Source organism: Acipenser ruthenus, chromosome 2 (assembly GCF_902713425.1).
Source record: "Acipenser ruthenus chromosome 2, fAciRut3.2 maternal haplotype, whole genome shotgun sequence".
Taxonomy (NCBI): domain Eukaryota; kingdom Metazoa; phylum Chordata; class Actinopteri; order Acipenseriformes; family Acipenseridae; genus Acipenser; species Acipenser ruthenus.
The window spans coordinates 89,752,982-89,768,453 of record NC_081190.1 but is presented as its reverse complement, the minus strand read 5'-3'; the positions used below and the strand labels follow the sequence as shown (position 1 = coordinate 89,768,453).

Here is a 15,472-nt window from a genome sequence, read left to right as displayed (position 1 = left end):
CACTGTAATCAAGTATGTGTTTGTATGTGTGTGTGTGTCTCTCTCTGTGTTTGCAAGTGCATAAATCACGATAGTTTTACACCAGAATAAACTAAATCCAAACAGTAGATGTAGATGATTGCTCTTGTTGTTTTTCTGGGGGATTGGTGTAGCTAGTTCAAAGCCAGTGATTTTTTTTTTTTTATTTCAACATGACAAAAGATGAATGCATATGTATGTATGTATGTGTGTATGTATGTATGTATGTATGTATGTATGTATGTGGGGGGTGGGGGTGTATGTGAGCCTCCATACATAAGCACTAGGCTCTTGCCCTCCCTGTGACACAGCAGAGAGACGGCAGAGCATGTTTGATGATTGAAAAGCACCCCTTTGACAGGAACTTTAAAGTTATTATATTATACAAATAAATACAGATGTGAAACTCGTGCTGTAGGTTCAAGCCGGAAAAAGCAGTTTGTGAGGTTTCAGTTCTCTGTTCTGTGTTCTGAAGCAAAGCTTGACAAACTGCACAAATATCAAGAGCTCTATACAGACACTGCTGTAGCGAGGAGAGACTCGAGCAAAATACAATAAACAAACAAGAGGCCTGAGTGGGATTACGGACAGCATGATGTGGAGTAACTCAGGTAACTTAAATCACTTTACTAACCAGGGTGTCTATTGTGCAAATGGAATACACAGACATCAAAGTTAGAAAGAATGGGTGGGTTACTGTAAGGAAATGTGTGCCCACAACTTCACTTTGCAGATGTTCCACTAGGGAGAAATTCAGGGCTCACATAATTATGTATAAAATGTATATACGCATATATACTGTATAGAAACTGCATGTTGTATCATGTATATTTTGCAGGCTTTTAATAAATGCAAAAATGTTATGTACAAAAAGTTAAGCTATTTTTCAGCCACTCCTTGTGGCACAGTTGTACAATTTACACATCCAATCTTACTATAATGCAGTATAGAGTAAGTTGGTGCCAATATTAAAAAGTGATAGAAGTACATATGTGTAATATAAATACATATAAGCATGAATATTTAAAGATCACACCCTACGAGTTCCTAACACCAAACAACGAACAGTACGCAATTCTTCACATTATTATATTTACAGTTAATGTAAAGTGCAGTGTGCTTACCTGTCCTTATTTAATACATATATTATTCACACCAAACATGAGTTGTATTAATTCGTGGGCTGTTAAACTCTACATGAGAACATCTATTATTTTGTTTTATATAACTATATTAAGTACTCTTGTAAAATCCTCTTTAAAATGTGACTGGTTTCTCAGCATGTTTTGTTATTTGGCACTATTCAGATCTTTTCTAAGGATCTAAATGCACAGTGCAGACTTTTATAAATATATATATATATATATATATATATATATATATATATATATATATATATATATATATATCTTTGCTAATTAATCAATACACAGAAAATAAATGCACAGCAAATAAATTATATATCAAAAGAATATTGTGCATCTATATTGTAGTTTGAGACTGTTTCAATAAGGTTTACACCCCTCTGAATCAGTGGCAAGACCCAAAACTTCTTCTTTATCAAAATAAAAGTACATTGACTTGCAAGACTCAAAAGGTCAGGATTTAAAGCTACAGTACTCGTTCAAATGTATCCTTTGTTATACCAGGGCAGGGTCACCATATGACTCCACGTCACTGGACTGTTTGGGGCCGTTCAGGCTTTCCAACTTACATCACAATGCATTCTAGTATGTTTAACCTGTCGCAGGTATCTTTCACAACAAGACTACACTTAACAGAATGCATTGGGGTACGAGTTGAAAAGAGTTGAAATGTTCTAGTCCTGTCCTGGTGTACATGGAGTCATGTGGTAACCCTACACTAGGGCAAGTTTATTTTACAAATGTTTGTGTTTGTCTCAGGCTGAGAATACTGAAGGGGGAATGTCAGCGAAAAGTCAAATATATGACACAGCATCGCTGGCTAGGGTCAGTTTAATGGTTTTGCAAAATAAGGAACTCTGGTGTTGAATGTCTGAAAAAATGAGTAAAGATATCACTGCTGGTGCATCTGCTAACAACAGAGATCACCAGAATACTGATCACCACACTGATGCTGGGCCTCATTGTAACCATGTGTAACATTGGATGATCTTTGCTTTTTGCTGTTCTTCAAAGCTGACCTGCTAGTCCTATAAACATGTCATACAGTGTTTTAGTGATTAGCTGCTTAGAACAATAGGCCTGATTTATGAAGGGTTCACATCTTAGTACAATTGATGCATAGCTTACTGAAAGGGAAATCAAACCTGTCTATGTGACAAACTAGTAACAAGCAACTGAAGAACATTTTTAACTTCTTCGTTTTTCTTGCTTCTATGGTATTTTTGTGTAATACATCAGACATTGAAAAAGACTTCTAGTCTAGTCTCACTGAATCTACATCGAAGACATTGAGAAATGCTTCCAGTGGAAACCTGAGTCATTGAATTTACATTGAAGACATTGATTAAGATTTCTAGCCTTAGTGTTTACATAGTAGTCAGTGTACATTGTAGGTCAATTTATGTATAATTATTTATAATTCGGGTTTTATTAATTGTATTTTTCGGTGCATATTTTTTAGCTATTTTCGAGTTTTATGTAAACCGTTTTTTTTAGGGCGGGGGGGGGGGGGCTTTCATTTTTGATATACTGTATGAAATTAGTGTTTTCGGTTACTTTCCAAAATGCTTGAGCGGTTTTTTTTGTGTGTGTGTCAAAATATGTATAGTAGTAACACGGCAGTACTTGCACACCTTCTTTCCTTTGCTGTCTTCCACAATGAAATCCCTATGGTCACGAGCACATTCTTCTGGGGTTTTTGTGTGTAGGCATTTTTGTACATTTCGCCACAATTCTGTTATAAATCCTCTGTATCTTAACAGTAATACAGCTTGAAATCCCAATAACAAGCCTCCATTCTGATTGTAATCTCGTTTTAAATCTCGCGGAGACTCCAATAGAAATGTATTTATTATTATTTTTGTAGTAGGTTTTATTTTCTAATGTGAAAAGGGTAAAGTCAACGTGAATTGATTAACCATTTCCACAGTTTTTCCGGTGTTTTCCGGCGTTTATTGGCTAGCCACCAATTTAATTTTTTTTTGTATCGTGGGTGTTTTATCGGGTTTTATCGGTTAAAGCCGAAAATCTGAAGCCCAATTTATAATGTAATATTTCTTGTAAGTAATTTCCATACACAATGAAATCCTGTACATTTAAGAAACTGGAGAAGCTGATGGCATGGATGAGACTGCTTCCTGTTGTGCAGCTGCATGGCAACCACTGTGTGTCTGCTGTCTTTCTTTGTGATTGTTGACTGATCTGATGTCTAGTGATCCTTGGCCCAGTCACTTACTATAACCAGCTTGATTGATTTCACTTCCCTACGCCCCAGCCAATCTTGCACATTAGTAATTTTTAAAAAATGCTCTTGGTTTTGGCAGGTTTACTGGAAGAGAGTGAGAGTACTTCCTCTGAAAATGACGAGGAAAGACAGGTAAGGGGACTGTGTTTTTTTTCTATTTTTTTCCCATACATTTAGTGCCCAATTATTTTACCTCTCATTTTAAAATGTCCAATGATGTTCCCTTACCGTACCGCAGCAATTCCCCCCACAGCTCAAGGGAATTGAAAGTTCAGTGGCCGTCCTCTGATCACACGACCAAGCCAGCTTCCTCTTCTACACCCAGGAACTGAATGTTTGAAATAAAAAAAAACTAAATCTAAATCCTTGAGACTCAATTATTTATAAGAACTGCAAGTATGGAAAAACCCAAGTCTACCACAGACAGCTGGACAGGAGGGCACCTTTATAAAAATAGTAAAAGCATGCCACTCAAAACTATTTTTATTTACCACTTAGGAGTGCTAAACACCAAAGGGTAATAAAGCACAGGCAAGCATTGTAAAGTACATTTCTGTGACGTCACCCTTTGGATCTTTTGACTGATTAATTCTACGAATCTTCTAACGAAATGGCTGTGTGGCTTTGAAGAGAATGGAATGTGAGGCTGATATATTGTTGATTAATAAATCCGGTTTGTGCTACGAATCCCCAGAAAACTAGATTCATCAACTGAACCACAGTAAGAACAATTCAACAGAAAAGTGAATACCATTTTATTACGCAACAATCACTTTCAACAATTAGCTAATTATAGTATTACACATTTCAAACCTAACGCTTAGCAAAGGGCTTGCGATTTCAGTTTAGCATTTCATATTGTTTGCTAAAAGTAATGCAATTATACATTAACAATGTAAAACGTTTTCATAATTACAAATTCATTTCCACATAAACACCCCTCTTCTGATTTTTATTTCACATATCTTGTGGACAGGTTCAGTAACAAGAACAATTTCATTATTCCTTATTAAATCTCCATCAATTACACAGACGTTAGATTTAAACTCAGCTTTTGCATGTCTTTGGTTTAGCCATTGTTCAAACAAGTTTACAGCCCACTTACATTTTTCCTGAGAACTTCTCGAAACCGATCGCTGGCAATGATATTTAGGTCTTCATCTGTTTTCGGTTCGGCAAAACTATCAATAACGTTATCTCCGTTCCAGGTTCACATTCCTTTATTTTTCTAATGCCACTTCCATGTTGTACATTGAAAACACAGTCCTCACGACTATTGTAAGTGGGATTTCAAAATCACGCTCTGAGGAACTCATGACAACATTCCCACAATATGAGAGACAAATATTTCAACTGTTTGAACTAATAACAAAAGAGCAAAAAACAAACAAAAAAAACAGGTCACGTTTTATTTTAAAGGCCTTTTTTTAGTTTATTAACTGTTAACAAACATTGTTAATTTATAGCTAAGAATTAGGGTTAGGGTTAATAAATACCTGATTTAATTTGCTAAACATTACTACAATTTGAATCGATTTCAAGAATATGATCGACTGGGTATTGATTATCCATAGGGCTCTGGTGTTTGATTGATCACCCATAGGCCTCTGGTGTTTGATTGATCATCCATAGGGCTCTAGTGTTTGATTGATCATCCACAGGGCTCTGGTGTTTGCTTGTTTTAGCTGGATTATTATACATTATTAACTAACAGTCATCAGAAAACAAATAATGTACATTAACATGTTTATTAGCAGTTTAAAAAAAAAAAAAAAAAACATCCCTTAAAATAAAACGTGACCAAAAAACAAATATTCAAATTACAAAATTAACAATCAACAGAATCTCATTATCAGACAAGTATCAATTAGGAAGAAATGTTTTACTTTGCATAAACAACTCAAAGTGTTGAATAGGTAACAAAATAATCCAGTTTCTCTCGAAACCACCCGACCCTCGCGGTTGTACATTCATTGAAGTGGTAAAGTAGCGGAATTTTTTATGCAATACGCCTTATTCACGCAGCGGCCATGTTTGGTTGAAAACGAGGCTTGGTGTGCGAGCAATTGTCATGGCCGCCGCAACTACTGATAATATCACTGTGTGGACGAAATCTTTAATATGTGTCCTCAAATAAAAGTAGAAGAAATTGATAATTGGGCAGATAATAATGTGAGGATTCCAAAAAACATACAGCAGAAAGGGTACAGCAATTGGATGGAGGGTTATATTCATGAAGTAGAAGGTAAATTAGCAAGAGTATTTGTGATCGGAAAGTGAATAAGCTACTAACCTATACTAGATTCGTAAAATATGTTTAGATCTCACAGTTTTAGTTAGAGAACGTTTACTTTAATTAATATTGATGTTGATATTAAGCCTCTGTATTGTTTCACGTTTATTTGTTTGGTATAAGCATGTGTTAATTGTTTTCTAAATACAGTTAAGAGGCAGGAGAATGGATGTAGCGTTAGGGCTAAGGCGTTCCGGTCAATGAAAAAGAATGAGTCACTTTACAGAGTTCAGGTAACACCATATCCGAAAACCTAGGCTTGGTTTGTTTCTCCAAGTTTAGTTCTGTTCCGTTATTAATCCCATTATTAAGATTCTGTTCAGTTGTATACTAATCCGCTGTTCCATTAGCACATTCAATGTTTTGTGTGTAGAACAAGTGTAAGTATAATAATAAGAAGGAAAGTAAAGAAATTTTAAAAACAAGAATCAAACGTCCCTCATTCTGTTATTCCTGTACAGTTTATTTGGAGTTAATGTAACGTTAAGGATCTCCTTTCTGACCAAGTATTGTGTAACTCAACCATATTTGCTGTTAACTCGCGTTACTAAACGTTTTTGTAATTTTGTTCAGTCGTGCTTAATAAAGACTCTTATTACACTCGGTGTGTCATATACGTTTTTTTTAATACAAAATGGGCATTGCATCCCACAAGACACATTCCCTTTAGTATCCATGCATAATCTCAAGCTTCTGCATCTTACTTATCTATTGATAAGGACTGATTGGAAATGCTCAATTGGCTCCCGGACAGTATAACTGAAATGTAATCAAATTTGTGATATAATGAAGAATATGTACATTCACACAGAAATGAAAGTTGAGATTTCTCTCCAGGAAATATATATATATATATATATATATATATATATATATATATATATATATATATATATATATATATATATATATATATATATAAATAATACATGTACAGAATTTGGAGTTTTAATATCTAAAAAGGACAATGTGCACTGGGTTATTTCTTAAATCAGAACCACAAAACGGAACGCACCAGTGCAACGCCCGCATAACTTCTCTCCACTGAGTTGGAGACATCAGCGACCGGAAGCTAGCAGCTGCACTCTAAGCCTCGTTTTGAGTTTGGCGTGACTAAGGTGTATGGTTGCGAGTTGGTGGCTGCCCCTCTTCTGCTAAAAGCAGATGTATACGCATTTAGGCTGCTAACGGTAGCACCCCATTTTAGTGTATGGAGCACCTACGATCTCTGCAGCAGCCCCACTACAATGCTTTGCAGGTGAAATTGTGATGTTTTCAAATATTCCAATTGTTGCATTTATACCGAGTATTTATTTGATTTAGAACGACCAATTTGTTTGCTTTTAAACCAATTAAATTAAAAAAAGACTATTTTATGTCCTTTCATTTTAATTCCGTACATGGGCTTGTTTTTTTCTTTATACATTTACACGAAACCTCACTTAATATAATTGTAGGAGTGTCAGCACTGTACTTGCATCCAGAGCGCTTCTGCCAATGAAAATAAAAATACAGGTATTATTATTATTATTTGTTTCTTAGCAGACACCCTTATTCAGGGCGACTTACAATTATTACAAGATATCACATTGTTTTTACATACAATTACCCATTTATACAGTAATTACCCATACCCAAAACAGTATTCGGTTCAACAGAGACAGTCAGTAGCTTAAACACAAGGTAAGTGCTCCGTGATTCTGCTTAGTTTGAAATTTGAATGTGCGGCGGCGCTCAGCCAATAGGCAGGGACCGGACGTTGAAAATAATTGTGGGAAATGTGGGATCAGGCGTAGAAGCAAAGGTATATTTCAAGGTTTTAAAACAACATTTCCCACAATTCTTTTCAACGTCAAGTTGGGCTGCTGCAGAGATCGTAGTTGCTCATACACTAAAATGGGGTGCTACCGTTAGAAGGCTAAATGCGTATAACTTGGCTTCTAGCAGAAGAGGGGCAGCCCCCAACTCGCAACAATTGCATAAAACATTCCGCTACTTTACCACTTCAATGCATGTGCAACCGCGAAGATCGGGTGTCGAAACAGTGAATTATTTTTACTGACACTTGTCATTTTAACATTTACGTAAACCATGGTAAATGCATAGTACAATCATGGGGAAAACTGCATAATCACTGTACACATTTACTGTGGTGAAATTTAAAAAGGGACAAATTAAAGTTGGGAGCTCTTTCTTTCTTTCACCGAGTTGGAGATGAAATGTACCAAGTGATGTATTGTTACTGTGTTGTTGTCTGTCCTGCAGAGCGAGGCCCTAGCTCAGGAGAGAGATGAGGCTGAGGAAAAGCTCACTCAGATCGAGCAAGGTAGAGTCCTGTGTACCCTTGGCCTGGGCCACTTCTGCTACTGCCCACAGTAAAAGTGAAGCAAAGTGAAAGAATGGTGAAGCATAGATTAGCATTGTGAAGCCGTGAGAGGTATGGTAAGGAATAAAACAAATGGCAAGCCATGGTAAACTATTGTAAATGCATAGTGTAACCATTGGGACACTGCAGAAATACTGTGCAAATTTATCGTTGTATAGTTGTATAAGGGTAGTGTAATGTGCAGTTCAGACTGGAGTGATATAGCTTTGAGAAGAGGCTCCATTCACTCTTGTCATCGGTTTCATATTCCAGCTCGTCACACTGTCCTGCATTACCCTCGCCCAAGAGGAAGGTTTGCAAGTTATCTTACCACAGTCTTGTCAAATGATATTCAGAAAGTCTTCAGCCACTGTTGACTGCTATATCTTACGATCTTCCTGCTGTCCTCCTTCGGGACACGGATGCAAATTGCAAACACAATGAATCACATAACTTTTACATCAACCGACCCTTTTAAACTGTTTTCAAGAAACTTGTAAGTCATACAATTGAGCTGCGAAGAAAAAAACAGTAAAACTGAAGTGTGCACATATGAAACAGCATACAGATAAAAGGTACACAGTACTATTTGCGCTCCACCAAAAATCTCCAACCACCAGGAGTGTGTCAAGCCGGAACACGCTGGAACACTGTTCCGGTGTCACAGGAAATTGGTAGACCGTGAAAAAAAGTAGATATCGCCTATACTGCACATGCACGAATATTTTTCAGAAACAAAAACAAAAGGTTTCTTTTCAAACTAAATTCATGTTTAATTGTTATCTTCAGATCGATCACACCGTTGAAATGTTTGTTTTTTTGTCTTAGTTTTTAACAATGTATTTAAATCAAGGCCGTAGCCAGCTATGAGGCATGTTCCTTGGTTAAAATCATACTAATAATTATTTATTTAGATCCTTTTACACGTTGCTTTGCCGCAAATAAAAATGCATTTCAACCCTTTTTTGCATTTGAAGTAAGTGAAATACTTGAAAGTTTATTTCAGACAGTGCGTGACTGACACTGGTAGTTGAGTTGAGGGTTGTGTCGAGTTCACAGGGCTGTGGTTTGCAAGGAGTCTCGCAGCTGGCCAATCACATTAGTAGAAGTCAAATGCATATTCATGAGTATAAATCAGAATACAGCCAAACAGCCTATCAAATAGACTGGTCCGCAGAAAAGCTAGAGCTGCAACCCTCACTGGTTATGATGTGCTTACGCAGCTAAACTCTCTCCATCTTGTCAACACGCTTAAACTCGTTTTATTGCTGAATGTGATTTTATAATTAATATCACACAAAACATTATGTATGCAAGCACTCTTGTCTTCTCGGTATTTGAATAATGACATCACTGTTAAAATGATTTGTTTGTTAGATTAGGATTTAAAACTAATTAATATTTATTTTATTTTATATTGAATTGGAATGTTGCAAAGAAAAATTATGTACAAAACCACGTGGGTCCTGCAAATTTAGAACCTCAGGTACTCAAAAATGAATAGTATTTTATTCAGAAAAAAAACCCTGTTAACTAAACATTGCTATTTAAATAAACAGCACACAATAATGACATCTTTTTTCTTCAATTAGAAAAACTTTGGGGGCAGGGGTGAGCACGTGCATGTGTCGCGGTCATTTATCATGGCTGGCTACGGCCCTGTAAATATTTAAATATGTTTTTAGCAAAAAATATATGATTTAAAAAAAAAAAAAAAAAAAAAAAAAACATTTTTAGTCACTCCTTGACAAACGCTTACTTTCTGCTAAAAAAAAGTCGTTCCTGTCATACTGTAAGCAAGACGTGTTTATGTAAGCTCCCTAAAACTAAAAGTTCCACGGGAAATTTGCAGTGATTTTTGCAGTTTTCCAAATGCATCCTGTGGATTTACCATGTTTAATATGCTGGACCATACCTTACTGCTTCAATATGTATCCATGTTCTAATTCCACGACGATAACAATAAGCTAATCTGATTGTCATGCAATACCTGTAATACACACATTAACGAAAATAATTAGGCCTAATGTGGTTGCAATATTGATATGTAGACTATATTACAACTTAAAAAAGGTAATTGTAAGTCATACACATTTCTGTTCAATTTTTATAAAATTCCAACACATTTTAACATAAGTATAATTGCACATAAAAACTATTGCACGATAAATGCATGATTAGTCACATATACAAAATAATGCATGTCTTAATTTTAATATTTGCACCACGAAAAATAATATACAGTTCCCAGCGTTTAAAAATTTAACTTTACCTTACCACCCTATGTAAACAGGGTAGAAAGGTAAAGTTAACCACTATGATTAAATCATAATAATAGATAATAACGAAAAATACAGTGGATCATAATTAATTTAACAGTATGTCATATTAAAAAGTGTTATATTATTAAAACCATGTGAATTATGTCTAGTACATTAGCGATATTTTTTCTTGTTAACTGTAGTTTGTAGCGGCGATAATGGGTGCTCAACGATTAAAGTTCACGGATAGAAAATGCCAACTAGCGCTGTGAATCCTCCCTTTAATTTGTGAAATTCGCGCATGTGCAAAAAGGCGATATTTACTTTTTTTCAAGGTCTTGATCTGCCCATTTCCTGTGACAGTTGTACTGTTTTCTGTAGGTAGCAGTATAAAATGCAGGTCACACGACTCACAACTCCCACACAACTGTCTGATTCAGTCAGTACTCACGATGCAATGAACAGAGCATTAGGAATTTCTTCTATATGAACTTCTTTAAGAAGGCAAAAAAATGCTGACGAAGATGACAGCAACAGTGCATCGACTAGCTATGGACACAAACACAAACAATGCCATTGACACGCAGACACGTAAAGCAAAACATTCTGACAGGATGGAGAAAAACTCTTTGTGGAAATGTTTGTAGAAATTAGATAAATGCATTACCAGTTGTTTTACTAGAAGTTCACTATACAAATACAATGTTAATTGGTATAATAATTCTTGAAAATATATATTTTACTGGCATTCTAGCTTCAGATTTAAAACTACAACACTGTCCAACACTCATTGGATTGAAATACAAATTATTGCAATTAATACAATATTGCAATTTGTGTTTCTTCTGGAAACCACACACACACAAAAATAAATAAAAATAACGAAAGCTGAGTTATATTGTGCATTTTGATTGAAAATTAAAGTTTATGAATAATAATACTAATACTACTACTAATAAAATAATAATATTATTTGGATCTGTTTGTAGTGTCGCAGCAGCTGCTGGAGGAGTTGAATGCCCTGGAAATGCAGTTTGAGATTGAGCGCTCCTGTCGTGAGAATGCCGAGGTCTTCGCTGCAAAGGTACGCAGTGTAACAGGGCTGAGGCTGGGCACAAACCGGCATTCATGGTTTTAGAGCTTTTAATCTCTTTTCATCCCACCGACAGGGGACAGGACAGAATCCGCAATGGCAGTGCATCACACAGCACTGCCTGTTACAGCAGCAACACTGACACCCTGACTTCCTGGTGGCTTCCATGTTTAGACATCTCCTCTAAGTTTCAAAGTATCAAAATATCTGTGATTGTTATACATGTCTGAAACACTGCTGAAGATTCCTGGTACCTGCTTCCTAGTGAGACTTATAAAAACTTTGTTAGAAGGTTTAAACTCAGCTGCTCAAAATCATTTCAATAGTCTTAGCTCAGTATCTCACAAGGGCTTTCTGTGGGAGACTAAAGGTAAGAGAGTGAAACTACATTAGTGATTATGAGTCTCAACCTCAGCACCTGTGCAGGCTTCCCTGCTGACAGGTGTGATGTGATGTACTGGTTGAGTTATTGCTGCTGTTAAGGCAGTTGTCAGCAGGGAATCTCGCACGTGGGTAGGAGAATAATACTTTTCATTCATAAGTCCTTTCCATTCTACCTTTAAACTAATTAAAAAAAAAATCAGCTGCAATGTTAATCTGTAAAACCTTGTTAAACAACAGTAGCAATTTAATTCCTAATCTACTACTAACCTCCTGCCTCCCTGCTTTCTCCCTGCTGTCCCTCCTGTCTCCCTGCTGTGTCCCTCCTGTCTTCCTGCTATGTCCCTCCTATCGCCTTGCTGTGTCCCTGTTGCCGCTTCCAGGTATCCAAAGAGAACAAGATGCTGAAGCGGATGAGCCAGGCACTGATGCCCATGATCACAGAGCTGCCTGAATACCTGGAGGAGGTGACACTGGAGGCAGAGGCCAGCAGCGACCCTGCCACTGAATCCATCCAGCAATACCAGCAGCAGATCAAAGGTACCAGCAGAGGACCTGAACCAAGGTGGACGGTTTAGTGGGTGATTAGGATTGTGTTAAAAAGAAGACACACTAGCTGCAACACAAAGCACAACACACCTGAAACAGCTACACTATCTGAGGTCGTTATGGTCAGCATCACAGATGATTAGTAAATGGAAGGCACAGCGATGTGTTGCGTGGGAGTTTTAACAATAATCTTGCAGATATTACAGATTGATCAAGAGCCATCAAAGTTTACCATAGTAACATCACAGCAAGCATAATAATGCACAGTAAAAGCATGAAACAGGAATAGGTAAGCAGTGTAAAGCACAGAGAGGTCTGGTAAACATTGTATTGTTATTTATTTATTTTATTTAACCAGGATAGAACCCTGGGGATATACATCGCATTTGCAAGGGGGTCTGGCAAGAAAAGGGAACAAGAAATAACACATTATAAAATCAATGGCAAAAAGAGACAAATCATTCAAACAGGACAAAAACACAATCATCAAAACAAAAATACAGAATCACAGTCATCATCAGTATTTACAGGATTTGTAACCCTGTTCAGATTTAAAATAAATATTTATGAGAGATTTAAAAAGAGGCTGTTTTTATGTTCAAAGGCAACGATTTCCAAACATGAGATGCTTGGTTTACAAAGGCCACGTTGGCATACCGAGGTAAACTATAATAAATGCATAGTGTAGTATAACCATGGGAAAAACATTGGAAAACTGTAAGAATGCCATGACAAAATACTGTGATCACATTTTATAAGGGCGACTTGCACCACAATTTGGGAGTTTCGCGTCTGTCTTTTTAGAAACTGAAAGTTTGATGTACTAGGTAAACACAGATATCCCAGGGGCTCCCGAGTGGCGCATCCAGTAAAGGCGCTCCGCGCGGAGTGCAGGATGTGCCCTAAAGCCTGGAGATCGTAGGTTCGAATCCAGGCTATGTCACAGCCGACCGTGACTGGGAGTTCCTAGGGGGCGGCGCACAATTGGCTGAGCGCTGCCTGGGTAAGGAAGGCTTAGGTCGGCAGGGGAATCCACGGCTCACCATGCATCAGCGACCCCTGGGTCGATAGGGTGCCTGTGGCTCTGCAGTGGAGCCGCCAAATCTGTGTTGTCCTCCGGCACTATAGGTCTGGTGGCATTGCTGTGGATCTGCAGTGCGAAAAATGACGGCTTGGCAGGAGCACGTTTCGGAGGATGCATGTTCCAGCCTCCGTTTCCCGAGTCGGCGGGGGGGTTGCGAGCGGTGAGCCGAGGATACAGATAATAATTGGGCATGCTAAATTGTGGTGAAAAACCAGGGTAAAATGATTGGCGACAACTAAATTAAAAAAAAAAAAAAAAAAAAAAAACACAGATATCCCAATCTTTGTTTTTCTTGGTAAAGACCTTCAAGACAGTATCGACAAACTGCTGAATGAGAAGAAGCAGCTATCGAGTCAAGTGAAGGAACTGCAAGACAAGATCTTCAAACTGACAGAGGAGGTAAGTGATGCTGTGCAGCACAACACAGATACCTCACCCTCCAGCTCTCACAAACTCACCTCTCAACAGCAGCATCCAGCTGTTTCTGCTCCTCCAGCTGTATCTCAAATGTGGGGTCTTAAAGGATTTTAATGATTCAGCATCACCAACAATATGTAGCCCATTCAATACCCTCCCCTATACCTAAACCTAACCCTAAACCGAACCCTAGCATTATTCGTAATTGTAGAAAGCTATTCAACTCATCAGTGCTCGGCCGGTTCCTAGTTGCTGGTTGATCTCATAACTTTGTTAAGTTGGATATTAAAGGATCCCAATGATTTAGCATCAACAACACGGCTGTGTCACCCATTTCATACTCTCACCATTTTCTGTTAAAGCAGCGTCTCCTTCCCTTTGTCCTAGGTCAATCTCCACTTAATTTCCAACTGTGTCCTCTGGTCCTGGTTTCTGTGCTGTGTACTAGCTAGAGTTAATGTGGTCAACTCCTTTTAAGTCCCCCCCCCCCCCCCCAATTCTTCTTTCTACTTTTATAAATTCGGCTCCCTTAACCTCAATCTGAATTCTGGAAATGTAGATGATATAAAGTACCCTTTTAGATGTAGACTTGGTGAGTACTCAGCCTGGTTCACATTCTGTATTGAAATAAATGCATGTGTGTTGTACTGAAGCCTCCCCTCTCGTTGACAGCTCACAGCAGAGAAGGAGGAGAGAGAGTCCCTGCTGAAGGTCCTGCACCAGAACAACAAGGCCATAAAGAGGCTGAGCAGAGGTGGGTTCCCATCAGCTGACCTTTCGATAGGCTCTGAGCCAGCTACGCCCTTGGGTGAGTCTGTCTGAGGGTCCACTCAGGCATCAGCACTCCTTGGAACTTCATCAGCCATGAAACAGCAACAGTGAGAGCTGAGGTCAGAGCAGGCGTGTGGAAGGGGCAGTGCTGTGTGATACACTGCCTTTACGGATTCTGTCCTGTCCCCTGTCGGTGTGATGAGATGAGGTTAAAAGCTCTTAAACCACAAATGCAGATGAGCCCGGAACTTTCACATTGTGGTTGAGACGCTCACTAGCGGTGTGGGGGGTCGCCGGGTCATGCCCAGTCTCCGCCCTGTTACATTGGTGCCGTGACTCGAATCTCATAGAGTGGCTGCAGCCGATCACAGAGGTTAAAGGAGGGAAGAGTGTAACACACGCTCTGCAATGTCAGGTTGTAACAGGCTGCAGGTTCAAGTGTAACAGTGACAGAGAACAGGAATCTGGAAGAAGGGTTGGGTGGGATTCACAGAAGCAGGTTTTCTTGTTTATTTTATTTTGAATTTTGTTTGCATACTATTACTAATATATAATATATAATATATAATAACAATACATTATCTGTGCTTGACCACTGTTCAATAAAGTGTTAAGAAATAAATTGGCAGAACTAAGAACTTTTTAAATAATCAAAATCCTATGGAATTAATTTGTTACAAAAAATGCCAGTACTGGCGTTATATATTTTTTTATTATTGTAGAAAAGATGGCAAGTGCTAAAGCCTGCAGGCATCCCTGTGTCACCCTGTACTCATGTATTGATCTATATTGATGCACAATCTGTGTGCCAGTGTGCCAGCGTGCATATTTTTACTCTGTCGCCTTCCAC

The 15,472-nt window shown here is 38.0% G+C and overlaps 1 protein-coding gene across 1 annotated transcript in view; it reads left to right on the top strand.

Annotated features, from left to right (window-relative positions):
• The first annotated feature begins 404 nt into the window (after positions 1-404).
• The window catches only part of LOC117408429 (shootin-1), a 31,767-nt gene continuing 16,699 nt past the window's right edge, over positions 405-15,472 (top strand). Inside the window, 7 exon segments of the mRNA XM_034909309.2 lie at positions 405-629; positions 3,488-3,540; positions 7,967-8,027; positions 11,317-11,411; positions 12,185-12,341; positions 13,736-13,833; positions 14,524-14,605. Coding sequence (XP_034765200.2) covers positions 611-629; positions 3,488-3,540; positions 7,967-8,027; positions 11,317-11,411; positions 12,185-12,341; positions 13,736-13,833; positions 14,524-14,605 — 565 coding nt within the window. The 5' untranslated portion in view covers positions 405-610.